The sequence below is a fragment of the Crocuta crocuta genome, unplaced genomic scaffold (assembly GCF_008692635.1).
Source record: "Crocuta crocuta isolate KB4526 unplaced genomic scaffold, BGI_CrCroc_1.0 scaffold29, whole genome shotgun sequence".
Lineage (NCBI taxonomy): Eukaryota > Metazoa > Chordata > Mammalia > Carnivora > Hyaenidae > Crocuta > Crocuta crocuta.
This window is the reverse complement of record NW_027533280.1, coordinates 1139326-1154514: the sequence shown is the minus strand read 5'-3', so window position 1 is coordinate 1154514 and position 15189 is coordinate 1139326. Positions and strand designations below refer to the sequence as shown.

General features: G+C 51.1%; 1 protein-coding gene across 1 annotated transcript in view; it reads left to right on the top strand.

Annotated features, from left to right (window-relative positions):
• The window catches only part of LOC144218108 (transmembrane protein 132B), a 209007-nt gene that overhangs the window by 35862 nt on the left and 157956 nt on the right, over positions 1 to 15189 (top strand). The window contains exon 2 of the mRNA XM_077747942.1: positions 7022 to 7168. Coding sequence (XP_077604068.1) covers positions 7022 to 7168 — 147 coding nt within the window. The remainder of the gene's footprint in view (positions 1 to 7021; positions 7169 to 15189) is intronic.

The window sequence follows — 15189 nt, the reverse complement described above, 5'->3', positions numbered from 1 at the left end:
CCACACCCAGGTCCGTCTTTGCATGTTCCTCTGCTCAGAGCTGAAATGCACGTCCTTCAAGGCTCTGCTCGGGAGGTCTGTGTGCTCTTTCTTCCAGCACGGGTTCTGGGTCTGTCCTTCAGGATGCTGCTTGTTCTCTTTCAGACTCAGAGGCCAAAACTCTCTATCCTCAGTTTCCAGCCACCCGGCAAGGGGGAGACCCCCACTTGTTCTGTGGTCATCTTGGCAGGTGCAGTGCGGTGGGCTGCCTCCCAGACCCTTTGCCCCCGCCCTGCGATCTCTTCGAGCTTCAGTCATGGTCTGAAACGAGCTCTCAGCAGAGCCTGACTTTGCCAGCCTCCAGGTGCCTAGTAGGACATGCATACATACGTCTCTCTCTCTCTCTCTCTCTCTCTCTCTACCGGGCTGATTCGTCACAGAGAAAACGTGTGCTGGGAGAATCCAAATCAAAAGCATCTTTACAGTTTTCCTGAATCACACCCTGAAAGTGTTTCCAGTGCCCAGGGCCGGGCTCATTTCAGAGAGTGTGTGGCACGCCAGATGTTCCTGGCATTACTCTCCTCGACAGAGCGTGATCATCTGGAACGGGTCCCAAACGCCGTTATCCGGAGTGTTCCGAGGACCACATACATCATAACGGCAGTCTGTTTAAAAACACAGCACTATTGGGCACTGCCCCGGACCTAGTGAATTACAGGCTCTGGAAGTTGAGTGTAGACATTTGTAACTGGCAGCGGGTGATTCGTATGTACTTGAAAGTTCAAAAACCTCTGAGCCACAGGTCCCAATGCCTGTCTTCCCTCCCCTGCCCCTGGCAGCCTTTTCCTTCTCTTAATTTCCTGTTTGCCCAAGCCTGAAGGAGATGAGGGAGAAGGTCCTGGGCGAGGGTGCTTTCAGGCAGAGGGGCAGCAAGACCAAGGTCGGAAGGCACATGTTGTTCTAGGAACCAGAAGGAAGCAAGGTTCCCACCAATACAGAATGTTAGTATATTTTTTCACACTCAAAATATGCAGTTTTTTTAGAGCATTGCTATTCAAAGCTACAAGAGTGTTAGGCATTCTTCTTTAATCTGAGAATATTTGGCCGGCTGAAACGAATCTGCTGATGGGAACATAAAGTCTCATAGACGATGGCAAGCGACAGGAAACTTGGGGGGGATTTATTTTTCCTCCTTGAGAAATGAAGATGACGACGTGCTTATCGTATCTTAAACAAAATTTGGGTTCAGCAGTTCCCACTCTGTGCCACCCAGAGCAAAGCACGCATTGCTTGCTGTCGATTTGTCACTTTCCCTCAGTTTTATACGACGGGGCAATGCCTCATTTTTCGTGTCACACTAGACGTGGTCAGTAGGTCCCCACAAGGATCGAGTTAGCAGAGATATTTGAGGGCTTCCCCAGTTTCCTCAAGAGCTGCCCTATGCTTTGCTATTCAACCTGCTGTCTTTGGGAGAAACTGTCATTCTTGCTGGGCTTCTCCGGCTCACGTGTTAACTGTCCACACGGATCTCGCGAGCGCCCGTTGGTGGACTCTCTCAGACCCCGTCTTCGTAGCTTTGCTGGCATTTGCCAGTCCTCCAGTATCACAGGACTTACAACTTCACTCTGCATTAGATTTGCATTATACTTATGGCTGACAGCTAGCAGGACAGGACCAAACCCACATGGCAGGGATGAGAGAGCGGTGGGTGGAGACGGGTGCGCTGTCATCCAGAGGCCACGCGTGAGTGGGACTCATTACCTGAAGAGTCGGTTCATCAACACACAAGAATATGACAATGCATTCTTCTCAGTGTAATCCCGTAACTCAAGAATTCAGGTAAATATTTCTGTAATGAAGACCCCATGGAAATAGAAATGTAAGTTGCTTGTGAATATCAGAGAGCGGTTGTTATACGAAGGAGCCAGAGACGGTCCCTGTGTATTGGCCCTTCTATTGTTTATTTCTTCACAACAGACTGGGACTCGTTAGCTCAAAATCCTGCCAGCGCCAAACTCCAAATTTTTGCACATCTGATTGTTACAGAGATACCCCAAATAAGCATATTTTTAGCCATTTGGAGCCTGCCTGCTTTCCATACCCTGCAAAACTGTGCCCAGCGTCTGTGAGCCATAAATTCTGGCTATAAGACCCCCAGCCTCCGCTGCCCTTTGGGGCTCTGTGATCTGCAGACTTGACACTGTGTTGCTCGGTGACGTCATGTAGACATAGAAGCCCCCTCTCTGACCCTCCTGTTCCCCGCTCCTCTCTTGCCCCCCTCCCCTTTGGGGCCGTGCCCTATCCTTTGGAAAAGCTTAGCTCACTAGGGACTCCCACAGCTCGCAAACCTGTCCAAGGGACGCCCAGATCGCGCTTGTTGCGCGCTCCTGCCACCTAGTGGTCACACCTTTTACTTGCTCAGCCCCCAGATCCCCACAGCTCATCTAAGTGCATTAATAGTTTGCACATAGTTTTAGATATTGTTGTTTTTATCCATAACAAGTGTTAAGAATATCACCAAGCTAAAAATATTTCTCTAAAACACATGTAATGAATATTCAAGACTTGGATTTTTCTGGGCTCAAATTGTTCTAACAAATAGAATCTAAAATCGGGAAGGATTTGGACGACGAACCAGAATTTAGAACAGTTTTATAACTTGTATTTGGGAGGGGAGCAGGACCTCGGTAATCGGCCTTTAGGCTCGTATTTTCATTTCTTCTGTTGTGACTTGAATGTCTTTTTAGGAGCCACTTATGGTTACTGCCCTGTGATTCAGATGGGCTTAACTTCACTCTTTTTTTTTTTTTTAATATTTATTTATTTTGGGGAGAGCACAAGTGGTAGAAGGGCACAGACTGGGGGACAGAGGATCCGAAACGGGCTCTGCACTGACAGCCCGACAGCAGAGAGCCCGACGTGGGGCTTGAACTCACAAACCACGAGATCATGACCTGAGCCAAAGTCGGATGCTCATCTGACTGAGCCCCCTGAGCGCCCTGGGCTTAACTATATTCTTAGTGCAGGGATGGTTGTTATCTGGCTAAACTGGTGCATTCTGTTCTTCCACCCCCTAGGCCACAGTTTAGTGGTCCAAGGTGGGCTCCTCAATCTCATTCACCCTATGAAAACCTAGCTCCAGGATTTTGTTCTGAGGGAGAGAATCTTGCTTTTCCTTTGGTGGATGAGGATGTGAGATCCGGAGCCGCTGCAGCTGTGTTGTGATCACAAAAGGGAGAGTCTATCAGTGCAGAGGATTGATCTTTTACCGCACCTCCACCGTGTAAACAATCAAATGATCAAAAATTCTGCTGAGGTTTGAGTTATTCTAAAGTGGATGGCCTAAGTATCAGAAACAAAGTCTCGGATGGACTCACCAAGCAGGTTCTCTTGGGTCCTGCCAGATGGGAGATGCTGTGGGCTGGAAAGCCACAGGGGAATGAGGTGCAGAAGCTGTGGGTCTCTTTCCTGTCTCTAGTCCCTGCTGGGCGGACCCCGGTCTGGAGTCCAGATGTCTTTCTCACTGCTTATTTCCAGCAGCTGGAATGTCACCTGGTCCTGGTCCAACCAAAAGGGATGTTCCTTGGGGTTCTAAGACTCTTCCCCATCATAGACAAGGTCAAAATTTCAGATTACTCTGTGCCGCTCAGAACAAGCGTGGGGCCCCGGGCACCTCAGGGGGTGCTGGAAGTTGGGGGAAGGCGCCCCTGTGTGTGTCCAGGGTGGGGACGATCTAACTCATCCTGAGGCCTCCCGCTGAGCTGCACCAGTGGTGAAGTCACACCTCCCTGGCTGCAACGTGGCATCCCTGTTTGACACAGGAGGTCTACTTGCTTTGTTTGAACTTTATACCGGACCAGAGCGTATGCACAAGGAAGTACACGTAAGTGAGCCCAGCCCGACAAACTCTCAAAACCCACCATGCCGTCACATCCAGAAGCCCCCCTTGAGACCCCGTCCAGTCACTTCCCTGAAGAGTAACCACGATGCCGACTTTAACCTCATGGACCCGTTTGCCTGTTTCAGACTGTCTGCAAATGGGATTGTGCAGTTTTGGGCATCTGGCTTCTTTCACCCGACATTGTCTTTGGGGGTTCGTCATGTTGTTTGGCGTGATGGGGGCCCGCTCATCCTTGTTTTTGCTGTACCGTATTTCATATGCTTTATCTATTCTGTTGCTAGTGAGAATGTAGGCTGTTTCCATTTGGAGCTTATAGGGCGGTGCTGCCATGAATTTCCTGCTGCTCTTTCGGGGAACATGAGCCTGCCTTTCTCTTGGGCACATACACACCAGTCATGGACATACCTGGCTGTAGGATCACAGAAATCCAGGTTAGTGGACATTGCCAGAGAAATGGAACCAAATGGACTCAATCCAGCCGGGCGGATCGGTACCGGCTACGCCAGGTCCATGTCAACACTTGCTATTTTCTCTTTTTGTTGTAGCCATTCCGATGGGCAAGTGTCTGTTTTCTGCCAGAGTGGATGGTTGCTGGTGGTGGTGATAGCGATAATGCATAATAGTCACTGAAACGAAAAGCTGAGAAAAAAGCCCCAGGGAGGCAGCGTGGCTTTCAGCCCTGCTGGGGACAGTTCGTTCACTGGTGACTGTGATGCTCACTCACAGTGCTCACCCTGCTGTGATTGCCGTCGTTAGCGGGTATAAAAGCCGGCGTGTCTTTATCGAAGTTGTGGAAGGTACTTTGGCAGCTTGAAAGTCCATTTCTGGGGGAGGGGTGGGCCCTAGAAAGCCCGGCAGGGACTTCCTCTGTGGCCAGAAATTAACCACACTGAAGTTTCTGGATGCCCGCGTGTTCCAGATTGCTGATACAGCAGGGTGACCCTCTCAGGTCTGACCTTGCTGCAGCCCCAGGGAAGCTTCCAGAGCCACAGGAGACCGGGGCTGGGCAGCAGGGCAGAACGTTCGTGGTGTGCTCTGGGTCAAGCAGGGGCCACAGGACGCCCGGTGGCTCGGGAGGCGGGTGAGGAGTGAGGAAAACGGTAACAGTGTCTGCAGCCCTAATGCCAGGCCCGGCGAAGGGCGTGGACGGGGAGGGAGACTCAGAGCCTGTGGTCCTGCGCAGGAGGGAACGGACATGCCCCGTTCATTGGCCAAACCCGGGGGGTGACTGGCTGCCCCCTGGGGAGGGAGGCAACTGGGTGACCAGTATCCCGGGCTGTCATCTGGGCTCCAGCGAGCCAGGAAAAGGTGAGGTCAGGCGCCCCCTCGAGAGGGTAGCGGCATAAAGAAAAGCACCTGTGGTGTCCTGGGGCCAAGAACCCGTCTGAGGGAGACCTCGGGAGGCCGCCCTGGTCTGCCCTTTGCCTCGGTTCACGTGCACTCCTCTGCTCAGATGAACGCAGCCTCGTGCGTGGCTCTGGGCACTGGGGTGGCCCTGCCGGTTGGCAAAATATTGAAAAATGCGGACATCTGCTGGTTAAGGACCATTGTCACAAGCCTGTCTCCCGCCGCCCCCTGGGGCCCCTGCGACCTCTCGGGGACCGGCAGGGACAGTGACAACGGTGAGCACGGGGGCCGGCCCCCAGCCCTGCGTGGCTCTGTCCTGCTGTGAAATACTAGTGTCGGATGCCTGCTTCTCAAACTCCCAGAGAGAGAGTTCACCCGCTGCAATGGCTTCTGTCTCGGAAAACAAGAGAGACGACAGAGAAGCACAGTGAGGAGGCGTGAACCCGGTCAGAGACGCTGCGTCCCCGAACACAAGGTGCCCGTGGAGTCCCGGGTGAGAGGAAGCAAGAAACCCGAAGGAGAAACTTCACTGGACGTGGGGCCCCTCCGGGACTCAAAGGGGGAGGGGCAGTCAGGCTCAGGTCTGAGCTCGAGTGCCGGCCGTCTGCCGCCGCACGGGGCTGCTGGGCATTTGTCCCCAGCGCCTGGTGCCCGCGTGGCTCCAGAAGCACACCAAGCACGCACAGGCAGGCTTTGGAGAGAGGGCATCTGCCCGTCACTCAGTCTGGGGTGGGAGAGCGGGGTTGTGATTCTTGCATCTGCATGATTCTTTTGTTTTTAAATTTTTTAAAATGTTTTATTTATTTATGAGAGAGAGAGAGAGAGAGAGAGAGAGAGAGAGAGAGGCAGCGTGAGCAGGGGAGGGTCAGAGAGAGAGAGGGGGACACGAATCTGAAACAGGCTCCAGGCTCTGAGCTGTCAGCACAGAGCCCGACGCGGGGCTGGAACCTATGAACCGTGAGATCACGACCTGAGCCGAAGTCGGACACTTAACTGACTGAGCCCCCCAAGCTCCCCGCTTCATTCCTTTTTAGGACTGAATCAAGTTCCTTTGGATGTATCTGTGGCAAAGGGTGCCCAGGGCCTCAGTGGGCATTGATAGTTGGCCCACGGGCTTCCATCTAGGAAGTGGAGACACTTCAGCTCCCTCACAACCCAGTGCAGCGTTCATCCTGGACTCAGAAGTCCCCCCTGGGCTTCTCCAGCACCCCCAGCCTTTTGTGCTTCCTCCACCTCGTGGGGACGCCTCCCCATGTCCAGGTCCCCTCCACACCTCCCTGGACACATCTGCCCCTTTTCCATCACTTGTGAGCCCGCAGCAGACAGAGATCTGGTTCCTAGCATGTTCATGGAACAGTAAAGTAACACACGCTTGGGAGAGTCCTGGGCTTCTACTCTGGGCACTTGCAAAAATAACAGGACACAGGGGCGCCTGGGGGGCTCCGTCAGTTAAGCGTCCGACTTCGGCTCAGGTCATGATCTCACGGTTTGTGGGTTCCAGCCCCACATCATGCTCTGTGCTGACAGCTCAGAGCCTGGAGCCTGTTTCAGATTCTGTGTCTCCCTCTCTCTCTGACCCTCCCCTGCTCACGCTCTGTTTCTCTCTGTCTCTCAAAAATAAATAAACATTAAAAATAATAACAAGACACTTAGTTTTCAAAGGAAAACCATTTACTACCTCTCTTCCCTCGTCTCCCAGAGGAAAGGGGAGATCTGCTCTGATTACGTATTTTTACCACCTACCTTGACCTCAAGTGGTTTTATACATGTGTACCTCTTTTTCCCACCCCACAGAATTAAGGCAGCAGCAGGGGTGAAGATAACGGCCGTGCGAGTCACCAGCGAGCAGCAGTGGGCAGTCCAGGAGGAAATAGACAGCAGTGGCGTTCAGACGACGGCCACGCTCACCTGCGTGGGCCACCAGCCGGACCCACAGAGCAGGTAAGCGCGTAGTCCCCCACCAGCCCGGGGCTGCAGGTGGCTGCAAAGCTGATCGCAGAATAATGTGCATATCAATGAGCTGATGCCTCTGCCTTTATGGGCAATGTGTTCTTATAGCTCCTGGGCACTGCTCAGTCACTCGGCTTGCAGAAGGCTCCATTACAGGGCTGTGCTGCTACAGAAGGCTTTTATTCTTTACTCTCTTTATACACCAATGGCCCAATTAGGTGAGCCGTCTCGAACATTACCCAGACTCACATATGTGCAGGGTTTGAGAACCGTATTTTGAGAATCTAATATTATTACTGTTATTGTTCGCAGTAAAGATTGAAGGATGAAATGGGACAATAGAAATGATCTAAGAGGCAAGGGGGAAATGTACTTGCTAATGGGCAAACAGAGAGTGTCTCTAGCGACCAAGGAATCGTCTCTCGGTGCTTAGATGCAGGCGTTTTGCAGAAATCGCACCTGGGTGTTGGCATATGGATTCAGATCGTTAAGTCAGGTGAACTTGGCATTGCCAGGCTCAGACGCCGGCTTGGGGTTTCCCGAGGCTGCGCTCACCTGGGGGCGGAGGGAGATCATCGCTAGTCATTGTGCATCGGGACCCACAGAGGCAGGGGCGTCCTCCCCACTGTTGTAACAACCTTCTCTCTCAAGGGGTGGTGGGTGAACGAGCCCCTCGATGTGCGCCCCTCACCCCAGCCTTACATCCTCAGCCTGGAAGGTGAGCCTCTTTCCGATCTGTTATGCGTCACCTTCCGTTGTCACACCCTGCTGTCTCTCCTTTCTCTCCTACTGTTTAAACTCACGGAGACCCACCGTGTTAGGGTGGGCACTCTGTGAATGGGTGAGGGCGTGGGGGGGGGGGCTCCTGACCCTGGAGAGACTGGGCGGGGCTTGCCTCTCCCAAGGCACTAGGACCCTGTCCCTTTGAGAAGCCCTCCTTCAAAGGGAAAGAAGTGAGTCCAGGCGAGTGGCCCCGAGCCTTCTGTTAGGAATGTGATCCCTCCAGACTGACCATTCTCGTTAGCCTCCTTTCCACCCATCCCTGGCCGGCCGTTTAGTCAGCAACCTCCCGTGGTCCACGGTCTCCCAGGGAATCTGTCTGTCTATCCGGAGTTGTCAGTATATGGGGAGAGGCCGGGATCCTATGTTGGCTCAGGTGTTTTCCCGTGCAGGCAGTGGGGTGCCCACCTAAACGTGGCCGCAGCAACATGGTTTTATCATCTCACCTGGCAGGAAACTCAGGGGCAGGTGCTTCGCGGCTGGTTAATCTGGCACCATGGCCGTGTCGCCAGGTCTCCCGTGCCTGGGGCTCCCCGGCCGCCATCCCGCTTCCGGTTCCCACGTGGTTACAAAGTGGCTGCAGCAGGTGCAGGGGTCATTGACTCCTGGTCATTGGCAGTTGTCCGCCAACCCGGCGGGGGGTGGGGGAGGGGCACAGCCACTTCTCCCGTTAGTGCTTTTCCATCAGGGAACAGGGCCCGGAGGTCATCCCTTCAGATCGCGTGGGTAAGTGGTGGGTTCCCTGCCTTTGCCCACGAGGCCGGTCGGTCTGGGGAAGGGAACGCCTGGTACTGTTTTCGGGAGCCACAGTGGGAGGCGGCGGAAGAGCGGCGGTCGGCCTGCAGCGTTTGGCTCTGTCCTCAGTGTGGTGCCTGCCGAGGGCTGTGGCTTCGCTGTGGCCCGGGCTCCCTGTGGGTTGCTGGCCAGGTGGGCTCTGACCAGTGGCTGCTGCTCGGGCTGCGCTATGGAGCTCAAGCAAAGGAGGGACTTGGGCTCTTGTGCAGATGGAGACGTGCCGGGGGCTGGTATGAGGGACGTCGGGATGCAGGTGCCTGAGCAGCGTCCTTGGCAACCTGTCCCCCGTCTTCCCTCTGGGTTGACATCACCTCCAGCAGGATCTTCCCTGTGGGTGGCAAGTTGGCCACGACCAGCCCCCCACGTCCATGCCATTGCGGTCACTTTGTGGAGGACGCGGCTCTTCCCCGTCAGGGCCACTGGCTCTGTTTGGCCTGCCCGGCATCACGGACCCACCAGAACCCATCGCTGGCCAGCCCACCCCAACGACACAGGCGTAGAGGTGGGAGGGGTTCTGGGGGATGGATGCTGGGGGGAGGGGAGAAACGGGAGGGGACCTTGCGGTTCCCACAGTCCTGTGCTGGAGGGGCCCGGATAGGACGCTTAGACTTAGACCCTCTGAAATCATCACGTGGGTGGTAAACATCTTCGGTGTAGATCTTCCTTGACTCACGATGAGGTAACCTCCCTATAAACCCCATCGTAAGTTGAAAATATCCTAAGTCAAAAATGCATTTAGCCACCTACCCCAGTGAGCACCACTCCCCAGCCCGGCCCGCCTTAGACGCACTCAGAACACAGACCGAGCCTCCGGGTGGGCACGGCCATCGGCACAAAGCCTGTTTTATAACCAGGTGCTGACTATCGCGTGTAACTGATAGTGACAGACGGGACGCCGTGTGGGCGCAGGCAGCCGTCCGCCCACCGCCTGCTGACCCTCCTGACCGCGTGGCTGACTGAGAGCTGTGGCCGCTGCCCAGCATCGCAGGAGGGGATGGGGCTGCAGATCACTAGCCCGGAACAGGATCCGGATCCAATATGAGTCCTGCTGAAGGCGTATTGCTTTTGCACCATCATAAAGTTGCACAGTCGTACGTCAAGCCGTCCTAAGTCAGAATAAGGGCGGGATCCATGGTCCATGTGTAGGAAATTGACTTTGTGAAACATTTGGCTGATCAAGTGGTGACGTTTTGAACGGAAGAAAACGCATAGGCTGTGGTTATCACTTTTGGCTTCGTGAGAATCAATTTCGCATTCTCTCTGGAGATTAAAAAAAAAAAAAGCTCCAGGAGAGGAAGTCGTTAGCTGAGCAGAGTTTACGTGATTATGAGGCGCTCTCCCCATTCCGGTGTCTGCCTTCTCCTTCACCCCAGTGCATGGCCTCCCCCCGGGCTGTGAGAAGGGCAGGGATTAATGCTATGCCGTGACAATTTATACTTACCGAATATCCCTCCGAAATTCATTCCATGATCTAAATAAATAATTGCTTCTCTTTGTACTTTGCTGTTGAATCGTGATGTCAAATGAGGTGTGAAATACAAGCTCACGGACCGTGTTTGCCGGCTCACAAAGTGAATATATGAATATATCCCTAACAAAACATCCGTCAGAAAGCTGTAATCTCCGAATTGTGACTACCTTGGGTGGAATAGAGTTTTTAATAGAATATAATGTACAAACTGCCTGAAATTCTGCGATAAGAATTAAAAATGTGTTGTATGGGTAGACGCGATGTGCTTGGTTAGAAAGGCTGGTAAAGGTCTTAATTTAAAATATTTTAATGAATGCTCATTGTGAGGAAATGTGAGTAATAAAGATGAAAACCACAAGATAAAGAGTAGTGTGACCAAAGTAGGAGAGAAGAGATTAGAAAAATAAGCAAATTCAAAAGCGTTCAGAACAGATAACACGGAACCAAAGGGAAGGGAAGGTAGGTGGCAGACGGTTTGGATGGAAATCGTGTGCAGACAGAGGACTTGAGACAAGCCTGCTCCTTAAACGCTTCCTGTGGTTGTTGGGACCCAAACCTCAGAGGAAGTAAGCTGCAACTTTTTTCTGCGGTCAGAGCTCAGTCCCACCTAAAAATGGGGGGACAGCTGGGTGGTACGTGAGGGGAAGAGGGGGGTGTGCCTCCCCATGGGATAGGAAAGCAGAAGCCAAAATAGATTTCTTAAAGACAGAGACACATCCCCACATTCTGGAAGAGCCAGCTCAAGGTGAAATCAAAGTCAGCGTCAGGCGGTTACCATGGAGCGCTCCCCTGCTTGAAAACCTGGACTCAGTCTTCCTGGAGTTTTGCTTTGCCTGCTCCCATCCAAACAGTATTATAACCGGCTGGGCAGACCAAGAGGTCGCCCTTCTGAATAACTTGACGAACTCTTTGCTTTTTCTGAAAAAGGTTTTTTTTAAGTTTATTTATTTTGAGAGAGAGAGAGAGAGAGAAGAGAGCACAAGCAGGGGAGGGGCAGAGAGAGGGAGAGAGAGGATACCAAGCAGGCTGTTCATTGATGGCGCAGAGCCCGATGTGGGGCTAGAACTCAGAAACTGCACGATTACGACCTGAGCCGAAACTAAGAGTCGGATGATAAACCGACTGGGGCGCCCAGGTGCCTCCCTTTTTCTGAAATCGAACTGTTAAACATTAAGCAACACACGATGGATGTTGATGTGAGAAAGTCACCATGTCCAGTGTCATTTCATGGATTCAGGAAACATGAACCAGTATAAATCATTCATTGCACTTCAGGATTCTTACTTATTGTTTGTAGAAGAAGGACAAAGACAGTTCAAAGGTGGTAGCCGCTGCCTCTCTTTCTAAGGAGGAGTGGTTTTCCCTCTGTGACTCAGTTTTATATTGATTTTTTTCCTTCTTTTTTTCTTTAAAGTTTATTTATTCTGAGAGAAAGAGAGAGTAAGAGAGAGGGCATGAACTGGGGAGGGGCAGAGAGGTAGAGAGAGGATCCCAATCTGCGCTGACAGTGCAGAGCCTGACGTGGGGCTCGATCCCACGAACCATGACATCATGATCTAAGCTGAAACCAAGAGTCGGACGCTTAATGCCTGAACCCCCCAGGCGCCCCTGGTATCTTTCCTGCTGCGGAAGCTTTCACGACAGGCAAAAGAACACACAGAACGTCCTGGTGTGTCTGTGAGGACAATTTTGGGACATTCTGTTGTCCGTGGCTTGTCCGTTTTAAACATCTTTTGAAAAACCCTCCAATACCGTTATTGGTGCCAGATGCCGTTGTGAGTCTTTTAGGAAAGTGTGTTTTCAAAGTCGGCAGTTTTAGAGCCTGGGGAGGCAGATAACTTCTTACTGCTGCTTAACGGATGTGTAAGCTGATGAGCTTCAGTGACTTCCCAAGCTCTCCGAGCCCCTGGGCAGCCGAAGCAGCTCGTCCTTAGAGCCCACGCTCTGGCCCGTGCCTCCGGCCGTGCCTGCCTGCGTGTTCCTCCTCCTCCCTCATTCGCCGTTCTTGCCCAAATGGGCTGAAAACCCGGTGAGGCACGCCCGTGCGCATGGCCCCGCAGGCCTCCAGGCAGGCCGAGTGGTTCGGATCACAGCCCCTCAAAAGACGTGCCCACGTCCTCATTCCCAGAACATGTCAACGCGACCTTATTTGCGAAACAAGGTCTTTGTAGAGAAGGGTATTGAAGTGAAGACTCTTGAGATGAAGAGAATCTTGGGTTGTCGGGGTGGGTTGGGGTGGGGTGGTGGCGGCTCTCAATCCAATGACTGGTGTCCTAACAAGACAGTCACAGAGGAGGTGGCCATGGAGATGGAGGCAGAAAGTGGAGGAAAGTGGCCAAGGAAGCCAATGAGCCACCAGGAGCCGGAAAAGGCAATGAATGGATTTTCCCCTAGGGCCGTAGGCGGGAGTGCGACCCTGCTGATAGCTTGAGTTTGGAGCTCCGGCTTCCAGAACTTCCACAGAAGCCTGTTTCCATAGGCTATTCAGTTCATGGTCATTTGTTAGAGCAGCTGTTAGAAACTAATATAGGGGCTTAATGACTGCTTGCTGAATGGATAAATCAAGGCTTCTCAATCCTGGACACGTATCAGAATAGCCCGGGGGTCTTTAACAAGTGCCCATTCCTTAGACCTTACAACTCAGTGGGTCACAGGCATTGATATCGTACAGAAAACTCTCCAGGTGATCTTACTGTGAAACTAGGGTTGTGAATTAGTGGGATGCAGGAATGAATGAAACGGTAATGAATTCAAACACCGTACGAAGATAAAGGTATTGTATTTTTAACAATTTTAGGATTTGAAAATAATGGATTTAGAAATACACAGTTCTTCGATTTAAAGTAAAATTTGTCATTGGACCCCTGGAGATCTCTCAGTCCCAGCTGCCACGAGAGTTCAAAACCAGGATTTAAGGCATAGAAATACATCAGTCCCTGGGTCTGTCTGTCTTTGAGGCTCCGCAACAGCAACGGGGTTTGCCTCTGGGAAATGAAGGGCTCCTCCCCACCCCCCAAAAAAGAATCAGGCCAGTTGAAAGCAAAGAAAAAGAGACATATTTTAAAAACACACAACCTCTTTTTCTAGTCAGTGTGAAACTCTTTTGTGAAGTTATGCTGCCGGCCAGGGTCAGCGTAGGTATAATAGAAGTCTTCTTATTTCAAAAGTAATAGACGTTCAATGCAGGAAATGTAGAAGGTACAACAGAATAAGATGTAGAAGATAAAAGTCATTCCTGAACCCACGTGTGATTCAAAGGTAACCATTGTTAGTATTTTGAGGAGTATATACATACGAATGTGTTCACATACACGTTGATGTGCACAAATAGGTTTTGGTTTTTGGTTGTTTTTTTTTTTTTTGCCAATACTAGAAGCTGTTTAGCTTTGAAAGCTGTTTTCTGTAACAGTGTAGAATAAATATGTGGCAATATCTTTTCAGGTTGTTAAATATTTGAAACAATAATTATTAACCACTTTATTTTTATGTAAAAGTTTTTTTAATGTTTTCTTTATTTCTGAGAGAGAGAGAAACAGTGTGAGCAGGGAAGGGTCAGAGAGAGAAGGAGACACAGAATCTGAAGCAGCTCCAGGCTCTGAGCTGTCAGCACAGAGTCCGACGTGGGTCTTGAACCCACAAACCGTGTGATCATGACCTGAGCTGAAGTCGGACACTTAACTGACTGAGCCACCCAGGCACCCCTATCAACCACTTTAAAAAGTAATGAAAGGGGTGGACTCTTTCTCCCAAAATACAAATAGGCACACATAAACAATTTTTTCCCAACCGTTTAAACATTCACGGAGCCTTTTAGTGAACTTGTAGCTTTAAGTGTGATATTTAATAGTGGTATAATATTTTATTGATACTGTAGATCTTCAATTGATTCACCACATTTCATTTTTTCCTCCTTTAAACATAGCTTTTAAGCATTTTTTTTTTTTTTAATGTTAAAGGTTGGGGCGCCTGGGTGGCTCAGTCAGGTAAGCATCTGACTTCTGCTCAGGTCATGATCTCATGGTTCGTGGGTTCGAGCCCCGCGTCTGTCAGCTCTGTGCTGACAGCTTGGAGCCTGGAGCTGCTTCGGATTCTGTTTCCCTCTCTCTCTGCCCCTCCCCCACTCATGCTCTGTCTCTTTCGCTCTCAAAAATAAACATTAAAAATTTTTTTTTAAAATGTAAAATGTCTGTTGAGTACTTCTACAGGTAAATCTCCAGAAGAAAGTGCTAGAAGTGAATGAGTAGGTCACAAGATACGATGACGTTTTAAATTTTTGATGATCTTATATGGTTTTTCTGCTCGTTTACACAGCCAGCTTCGTGTGAGAGCGCCCTGTTCTTGGTTCCTTGGCCAACTTGGGGCGTTGCCTCAAAGGATATTTTGATAGTTGGAATACCGCTGTGTTCTTGTAGGCTTAATTTCCATCGATTTGATTTTTGGTCAGATTTAAGCTTCTCCCCATGTTTGTCTGCAAACCTCTTCCTTTACTTTGTTGTGTTTCCTTTTTTATTATCATATCGTCACGTTAGCATGTTACAGGTTTTGTGTTGTCAGTCTAGTCCTTACTGTTATTGAAGAGAAGGACTCCCATCTGGAGGAAGGGTGGCCTGGGGTCGAACAGGGATGCCTGAAAAGTCACCCACCAGCCTGGCCCCCGAGCGACGTCAGAGAGGACCAGAGCCAGACGCCAGCGCAGGTGGTAAAGATAGATTTTGTTCGGAAACTGTTGTAAGAAAGAGAAAAGAGACCCTCTGTATGACCTGCAGAGACACGTGGGGACTTTAGCTGAGGAACAGAGTGGGGGTGGAGTGGGGTCAGTAGATGGCCCGTGAGTAAGAGGAGCTGTCAGGGGTAAGGGGAGATCCTGGCCAGACCAAACCAGATTCTTGCTGAGGGCAGTGATCAGTCATCAAGGGTGGGGATAGGAATTTGGTTAGAATATGAAGAGTGATCAGATATCCGGGAT